General features: G+C 41.1%; 1 protein-coding gene across 1 annotated transcript in view; it reads right to left on the bottom strand.

The window, feature by feature from the left end:
- Positions 1 to 306: 306 nt before the first annotated feature.
- Positions 307 to 9,447, bottom strand: part of RAMP3 (receptor (G protein-coupled) activity modifying protein 3) — a 27,788-nt gene continuing 18,647 nt past the window's right edge. Inside the window, exon 3 of the mRNA XM_010150541.1 lies at positions 307 to 570. Within this exon, the coding sequence (XP_010148843.1) occupies positions 315 to 570 (256 nt within the window). The 3' untranslated portion in view covers positions 307 to 314. The remainder of the gene's footprint in view (positions 571 to 9,447) is intronic.

Raw genomic sequence — 9,447 nt, 5'->3', positions numbered from 1 at the left:
TTTACCCCCTTTGCAGTTAAGGGGTCCATCTGCCTGAGGACCCTCCTGTTTCTGGGAGCTGCCTGTGAATTCCATGACGACACCTGACAGAAGCTGAGAGCTTTGCACCAGCAACACCAGTGGCCAAACTCAGAAGCAGTGACTTTCAGCAGCAGCAGGCAGTCTTTGTTCATGGGAGCACTGTCTCTGTCTTAGTATCTCAAGGGTTCCATTTCAGCAGATCTGAAATCTTTATGTCGAGTTTCTCTCTTCATCCTCCTTTCTTAGTGTTTTTGGAAGAAGGATAAGGAGAAAAAAGAGCCCAGAGGAACAACTTACACCAGGATATCACTTCTCTTGCTGCACCACACCACCAGTGTTATCATGGCGCATGTCAACAAGACTGGGATCAAGATCAGAGTTATAAGGATTTCATCCGGTGGATCTTCCCAGTGAAGCTTTTCTGACGTACAGTTTGAAAAGAACTGTTTATGAATTCCAGTGATAAAGCCCTCTGTGAAGCGGTTTGGCCAAAAGCAACTCACGTTGTTGGCCTCACGTTCTGTGCACTGGGTAAAGTTGTCGTAATACCTAGGAGAAGAAGAAAATGGTGCAAATGAAGAGAAATTTAAATGGAATACAAATGCCTATTACACTTAGAGAAAGCTACACTGGGTGCCATGTAGAACCTATAAGAATGGGTTTACCATGTAGATACTCTGCTGAAGGGACTTCATTGGAAGGTGTGGGTACCAAATACTACACAGTGAGCTGGGAGGAGAACTCACTCGATGTACAACTGTGAGATTTCATGTGAAATCCTTAGATCCCAGGTGGACTGTGGTCAAAACCCTGTCTTTTGGGTGCTGTTACTATTGACAGGACCTCCTAATGCAACTTAAGTAGAATCAGCCCCCTCACTACAGACATCTACAGTACCTTTTAAAAAAATACACACAAACGTGCCCAGAACAGGAGATTTTGAGCAAAATATGGATAATTCATGCCTCTGTCACTGGACATGATGTTGTGGTGAAAATGATGATGTGACGCTGGGACCAAACCACAGCATGCATTCCTGTGCAACAATTTCAGTTCTGTTCCACCTTCAGGCAGTAAGAAGATGGTAGGAAAATAAACACACAGAAAGTTAGCTTTCGACAACCTTTATCTTTTTTCCAAATCCTGCAGATGTCCAGCAGGGGGGAAAAAAAAAAATCATTCCTGATTACACATGTTCATAATGCTTGTGAAAGATTGGGAACTCCTTGTAATGCCGAACACTTGATTCCAACACAACATGTGCTGCAATCTACCTGGCCAGCGGTAACACTTACTTAAGATAATTGGCTCCCCATCAGGAAAAAAAAGGAAACAATAAGCCTACATGAGTAATCGGATGGGTTTTGTGGTGTCATCGTAAGATAAAGACATTCAGGAAGCGAACGGAGCACAGGGGAAATTAAGAAGACGAAAGGTGTCTGGGTAGTACATGAACAGGGCAGGAAATAAGGAAGTTGAATAATTGTTTGTTGCATTTTTTAGTATTTCTTTCAGTTCTGTGTAACTCAATAAACTCACTTCAAAGGGAAATTAAAAATAGAAAGGAGAGAGCAAGAAACCACATGACACCCCAAGGGATAGCACCTTGCACAATTATCTGAAGGCCCTACCGTCCCTTTCAGGACATCTAAATAGAGTAACCCCCGACGAATGGCTCATTCTGGCACTAGATGCCACAGAGGACTGATGCTGACTCAATCCTTTGCTGTGAAGTAGTGGAGGAGAAGCACTCAGATGCATACATGCACAGCGTATGTATATTTTAAGCAAAGTAGCTAGAGAGGAAGTTTTGTGACAACATCAGCAGCCTCACGGAAGCAACAGGAAATTTAAGCTAAAAATAAAGTAGAAATATTAGTTGTTTGCTACTTTAGTAGTGTCCTTCCTCGATGTGACCCAGCAGCATCCATTCTTTATGTCCTTGGACTAAATTAGAAGCTGGAGACGTCTGGCTGAACACAGGAGAGACGGTCCCAGAGGACCTGAAGAATAATACACCTAAAGGCATGCTCGCGAGACCCCAGAGCAGAGCCAGCAGAGCAGGCATCCAGCTGCACACACGGGGCAGTGATCTGCCCAGTGCAGGCACCAGGCAGGGCTCCGGAGAGTGTCGCGCTCCTCTGGGCCATGCTCTGCTGTGCATCTGCTCATGCAGAATAATAAAAACAACAATAAATCCTGGTGACCTGAGCAGACTTCATGTAAAAGTATCCTGAATTGAAAGATTGAAAACCCTTTTTTTAATTTTCGTTTTGTGGTATAAAATTCTATAGAAAGTTCACTTTCTTCCAAGAATTCTGTGGTCTTTTTTCACAAATGTTAGGTGGTGTAAACAAAACCATTTCCCACCGATTTTGCATTTCAAGTAAAACACAGCTAGAAAAATCCAGTTAAATGTTGCCAAAAGGCCAGATAAAAATAATTAGGGAGTTAGATGTATTCAAAAGATTGAATCCCTAAGAGCCAAAATAGAATAAAAATGTTATCTTTTTTATTCTGTAAGGAATTGAAAATTGAAAATTCCTTACAGTTTTCCCTTAATACCATGTCAAAAAAAGAAAAGGCTACCAGCAAACATTTTTCACACATTTGTGAGAATGTAGATAAGAAAAAATCTCAACTATTTGGGAATTAAATGTCTACCAGTAAAGCTTAATTCACTCAAAATATTTATGTAATTCAGTAATTTAGATTTTATGCACAACAGAAAGTTCACGTTAAAAAACACCCTCCACAAGGTACAGCTGCCTCTGAAGGGACCAACTGAACCCTCATTACCACGGCACCATGGGCATTTGGCAGTTGACCACTCATTTTACAAGCTATCGGGTTTTTTTAAGAGGGAGGTAGGTGTTACTAGATATTTAATTTCAATTCGATTCTCCTATGCTTAGTTCACTTTTCCCTTATGTAATTCTCTTTACTCCAATGGAAAAGGCTAGAGTAGGAAACTCTTTCATTCCATATAATAAAATAGCATAAAAATGCCTTGGCTTCTGGAGGTGCTTCAACATAAATGCATAAAAATTACACACTTTGTGAAAGGAAAGAACAAGAAATGACATTTCCTACATATTTGCAGTACAAGTAGTTGAAGAGCAGTACAGCACCAGAAGCTCTTTCACCTCTCGGATTAAAAGGAGGTGTGGGACAGTTATTCTTCTCCGTGCTGAGTCACATTGTCATCTCCTTCTAGTTTGCTACAATGACCTTAGTTGGTTAATCCTCAGAAAAAGCATATTCCCTGGGACCCAGGTCACAAGCTTTGTTATCAGTGGGCTGGAAAATCAATGTTATTAGTGAGTTTCAACTCAGGTCAGTAGGCCAGTACCAAAAACCAAAAACTACGCATAGTCTGAGCACCAAAACTCATATAAAGATATGCTTTCCCCTGATATGCTCAGGAGATTCACTATAAATTTTACTGAGGAAGCAACTACTTGGTCATATTGTATATTACTGAAAATACTTTCAGAAAACCTGAAAAATACTTATTTCCTCTTTGGAGCAATCTCTGAGCTGTAACGCATTTGTCTTGAAAGACAATTTTCAATATTCTAGAACAATACTTCAGAGCACACACACTTTTAGTTTCCACTAAAACAGATAATAACAATTGCGTGGGTAGGTTTTGTAAAAACTGTGGCAAAATTTGTTTTGTGAGTTATTTTACCCATGAGAAAACATTTGTTTACATATTTCTCTATAACCAAGAACCCGGACAAGAGGAAGTGTTCATCAGGAATCCTAGTCCCCACATTTGCCTGAATGGGACAGTGTTTCATGGAGTGCCCACTCAAACTATTAAAATAGACAGCTGGATGTATCCCATCTCATCCATCTCCACATGCCCAGTTGCCTACCACTCCGGTTAGTCTAAGTGGGGTCTCAGTCTAAGTGGGGAGTTGAATGTCATCCATAGTTTCCCACATCCTCAGGGAGGAATCTGGCAAATTCTTACTCTTTCTTTCTCAACATTCCCGCACAGAAAAACTGCAGAGATGATTGGTTTACAAACACACACCAGAAAAATACAATTCCCTCCTCCAAATTCTCATGACATCAAGAAAACAAATAGATGGTTTTATTAAGACTTTCAACAAATGAGCACTTCCCAAAGAAAAATTGTTCTTTCAAAAAATCCCAAACAATTCTCAAAAAGCAGAGCACCATATATCATGGTATTGAAGGCAGACTTTTGGAGGCATTCCCTGGCTGCAGCCAGCAGACCTACCGACAGTCCCAAAAAGGGGATTCTGCCACCTCCAGCACTCATGGATAGACCACCCCAGAGACACTCCGCACACATGCACTCAGGGATGTTTTGCCATAACTTAGCGAGATGGGTCAGGAATTAAAAATCAGAACCACCCCTGCACTTTCACTATCCCATTTCACATAAATCAGCTTAATGATGTAATTATGAAAGGATAAAGCAGGGTACATATACTATGAGTTAATTTTTGTTATTTTGAGTCTACTAAGTATTCAGGTGATAGGGGAAAAGTCTCTAGCATACATGAGTCTTGATGCAAATCAGGTAAAAGATACTACAGGGACACTTACTCCTTCTGCTACCCTACAGTCCTGGACAGGAATCTAGAGGCATTGTTCCAGGATACTACAAGTTATGTGTTGTATTTAAATAAAGATGTTCTAAAACTCCTTCCTCCCTCCCCCCTCCCCCACCCCCCAAGATGGTTCAACCGATAAATTTCTTTATACATAGTCATATACTAAATGAGAGTTCAAAGTGAATGATTATCCTTGTAACCCCCACCCAGTCTGGAACGAGCAATGCTGACATAATAACAATTATAAATATCACATTATGAGAATGGCTCTTCTTACAGCATTTCCAGATGAAGTAAGGGCAGGAAGTAACAAACAACCTCAGTTCAACAACAAAAAAAAGCCTCTTCTTGTGTGATATGCAGCCAGATTTTATAGAATTTAAGGGTGTAACAGTCTGGATGAATTTCAAATCAGGATCCAAACCTTAAGATGAGTATCTCCTGAGGTTTCACCATCACGTTAAAAGGAAAACTTTAGTTTTATAATCAGCTATGAGCCTACAAACATGGTGAAATATGTCTGAGCTTTTTTTTAATTCAACATCTCTCCAAAAAGTTTTGTGACTGTATCTCACCATTCCTCTAATCACATCTCTTCTGCCAAGAGTATTCTCACAGAAACACTTCTACCTCCCTAATCAGATCAGATCTGCTGTTGTGCATCTCCAACATAAAATTCGGCCAGAAGAAAATAACGCACTACAAATCGTAAGGAATAAAATGAATGGGGGGGGAAAAAGGAAGGGAAAAAAAAAACCTTCCTGGTTTAATGACAACATTATAAAGTATAGTTTATTCTCCTGCCACCAAATAATGGGCATTGTGACAGTTTTACTCATTTGGGTTGAAAATAATAAATACATTCTGGTGGCCTTTGAAACAATTACAGAACTCCACCCTTGGCTTCACATCAACAGCTGCCTGGAAAACGAAGAATGGTTGAATAAACCTAACTGAAAACCCTAAAATGCACAACTGTTACTAAATTGCTGTTAATTTCCTAAAGATGGAGCAAGAAAATGTAAATATGAAGAGAAACTGTAGGTATAAGCAGTAGTTTATACACCTAATATCCAACTCCAACAGACGTTACTACATTAAGCAAGTGTAGAACAACGAGAGGAATGTAGCCTGACACCAGGTACTATGCTATAACGATAAAAAATTTAGGAACACTGGAATCTTGCCAAGCCACAAGCTTCTACTAGTAAGTGGGCTTTGCCTTCCACCACTCTATTTTAATGATCAGTTTAATGATTAGTTAGCTGTAAACTCAGCCCATTTTTGGGTAACACCAGATCAGAGGGGAAGTATTCTCCATCCCTATGTCATGTCTACCGGAGCCAGCCCCATAACTCCCTTGAATTACACAAAAATCAAAAGAGTAAGTGAAGGAAAATCCTATTCCCACAAAAACCTAAGCACCTGTTATCCAACTTCTTATTTGCACTGCACCCCTTAAGTAGCCATCGCCATCAGTGACAGCATGTGGGTAAAGATGTACTTAATATAGAGAAGCGTCTGCACTGCAAGTGCTGTCAGCCACCTCCCAAATTCTCCCCATTTCCAGCTGAGAGACAAAGAGAGATACAGGGAGTCTATCTCTGTGGAGAGCACAGGAAAACGCAGGATGCCAGGGAAGCACGTGGAACGGGCATCCTGCAATCCAAAGGCAGAAACGCTCTGCAGATGCCTGGCTTGCAAAGGTTCATTCATGGACTGTATCTTCCAGGCAAGAGTTTGCTTCGCTCCTCAGAGATGATTACAACATTGCAGGGTCACTCCGCTCTCTGCGGTGACCTGTGGCTTTGATATAGTCTGTCTAAACCATTAGTTCCTACGCCATTGCATGAACAATGCGTTACGTCAGAATACACAACTGTGAACTCATCAGGGACAGAGATAAAAATGAAGAAGGCTGAACTTCCTCCAAAGAAATCCTTCCTGAGCTAGCATGAAATGTGTGCTATTTTAGTGGTGAACATGAATTCTCCTTGAGGAGGAGAACTGAGGTGAATCCCTCCACCAGTTTGACACAACACATATTAAGCTGCTACATTAATTAACACACATACTGGACGCAGCATTTCTGGCTTAAAATTGTACATTTCGTCATTGTAAGAGTAGGGTCATCGATGACTCACTGCTTGTAAATCATCACTGCTCATTCTCTGAAGCTGACTTGAATTTCAGCTTTGATGATAGAGTGGCCGTCAGAGACCACAGTTACAGATTTGGTACTATTTTAGGAAGGCTGATGCCTGCTCTCTGCCCTGGTCCAACACCAGCAGCTGCTGTAGTAACACTGACATTTGATGGAAAACAGAGAGAATGGCAAGGAGGAAAGAAGGGCCATTTGTTATTCACTGCAACTTGAAAGAAAGCAGAGAAATTCTTTAAACAGACTTCAGTGCCGTGAGCTAAAAAGACACCTCCAAGTCCCAAACCTTGAGAAGAAAGCTCAGCCACAAAATGGATTTGGAAAGAGAATGAGACTCTATGTGGAGGAGGAGGATTAGTTAAAAACGTACCTTTTAACTACATTGTAGTTTTCATTTTAGAAAACTATGAAGATAACAGTAAATCCAATGTATTTTCTCACTTGTCCTGTTTCTTCTGCCTTGGTGTGAAAGGTTGTTTGGGACACACGTGTTTGTTTAATATTTTCTCCTTGGTTTTATTTTATGAGCAGAGCTTAAGTGTGTAGTGTGGGTGTGGAGGGACACATGCCGTTACAAGATCTACAACAATCTAATTTAGAGACAGATTTTTAAAACCAGTGGAATCCCTAAAGACAGTTACTAAAAGCCCCTGAAATCATGTCCTCAAGGCCAGGCTGGATGAGGCTTGGAGCAACCTGGTCTAGTGGAAGGTGTCCCTGCCCATGGCAGGGGGGTTGGAACTAGATGGTCTTTAAGGTCCCTTCCAACCCAAACCCTTCTGTGATTCTATGATATGCCCGTTTCACGAAGCGGTCTCTGAATCGTCAGGCTGAACAGCAGGATGCCGTAGAACCGCAGGGAAATGTGGCGGGTTCCCCCACAGATGCTCATGAAGAAGAGGTGTTGCCAACCCAATCTGCGCGTGCTCATCAGTTAGACATCTCTGTTCCTTATCTGTCCCTCTGTAACATGAGGATAAAGTAGCACTGTCCAACCTCCCAAAAATACTGTGTAATAAAAGACAATATGGTCTAATGAGTACCTTAATAGGCACCCTATGTGTCATATACAAATAGCTGGCACTCAGTTTAGATGTTTAAAAACTTCCCAAGGGCATAACAACAACCTGGTATTATTTGATTGACTGCCTTGTATTAAAATGAAGCCCACAGCGGCTTCATCTGTCTCTCATTCCTGTCTGCCACGCAGCTCAAACTGTAGGTAGCAGGTTAAGCAAAGCAAAGAAAGCCTTCCCTTTTACAACTTCTGCTATAAAAGAGCCAGACAAATGTGACATATTTTCCATATCACTTTGGAACTCCTTTACGCAAAACCTCGCACATGTAAGTAAGTATCCCTGCAGTGATGGTGAGAGACCACAGAGAAATGAATAAAGGAAAAAAAACAGCGTGGATGGCTGTATAGTATTGGTTCCAAAGTCAGAGAGCAGTTATGAAATGCTAGTTAGAGTAAAACAAATTATTTCTAAATAAGGGGTGGTAACACAGAAAAAAAAAAGGTGCAAGACTACTATTTCAGACATTTTTATATGCAAATATTTTAGTGGTTTGTACTTTTTACTCAGGGTTGTAGGCAAAAAAAAAAACCAAAACCTATGTGTCACCTAATACCTTTCCTTCATTAATTTGCATTGGAAACAAACTTCCTCATTGTTTTCTAGATGGGAAAATTCAACCATAATACAGAATCCCAATTTGCCTGCAGCAGAGTAGTTCAGGGAAAAAACTGGGAATAGAGCATGTGTTTCCTGGGCTCAGTACCACACTCTAGACACAACCCACAATGCTTATGAGGACTCTGATTTGCATCCTGCAACTGGGGTACTGAAAATAAACCTCGCTGTGAGATCTCTACTGTTTGAGCTACACACGCACATGGAGTGCCTGCATATGACTTAATTCCTTAGTGAATTAGGCCAGAAAGTGGCCTGTTTTTCAGAGAAAGTGGAGCTCCAGAAAACCTCAGTCTTTGGGCATTACTTGGACAACAGACCACCAAGATGGCCAGAACCTGAGAGAGGGGAATGGAAGGATGACCTGAACATCCTTCTGCTCTTTCCTCTGCACCTGACTGACACACCCAGGAAAGGAAGATGCTGCCCACACTGAACTCAGGGACAGAAAACAAAGCACACACACCTGAGCAATTATCTCAGAATATACACAAAATTAAACGGCCTGAATGACATGCTGCAAGTAAGTCCATAAAGGAAAGGAGGTAAAACATGTCCACTGCAAAGCTCCCTTTCTGCTGAAACTCAAAGCACAGGTCCCTGCTCAGCTCCAAAAGCAATAGTTCATATGAGTGAGAAGAAAACCTTTTTCCTCCTATTTGAGGAATAGAGATCTCATTTGCAGAACCGTAGTCACCAGTGAACACCAAAACTTAGTCAATGTATTTTCACGCTTCTGCAAAGTGAGTGGTGTCTTCCACACTACTTGGAAATGAAGAATAGCAAGACCCATACCATCTAGACAAATTATAAGTGCCCCTGTTGGTCAAGTCTTATCCCATTTATATTCACAGCAATATCACTGCTAGTCTAAGGAATGCCATAGCAACATTTGTACAACATCACTGAGCTTCATTGTTCCAAGATTTCTATTGCCCCATCAGGTTCTTTCAGGAAAAGCAAAGCTGAATGTAAC

The sequence above is a fragment of the Eurypyga helias genome, unplaced genomic scaffold (assembly GCF_000690775.1).
Source record: "Eurypyga helias isolate BGI_N326 unplaced genomic scaffold, ASM69077v1 scaffold9024, whole genome shotgun sequence".
In the NCBI taxonomy this organism is placed as follows: Eukaryota; Metazoa; Chordata; class Aves; order Eurypygiformes; family Eurypygidae; genus Eurypyga; species Eurypyga helias.
Note: the sequence above shows the minus strand (reverse complement) of the source record. Positions and strands in the feature narration are given on the sequence as shown.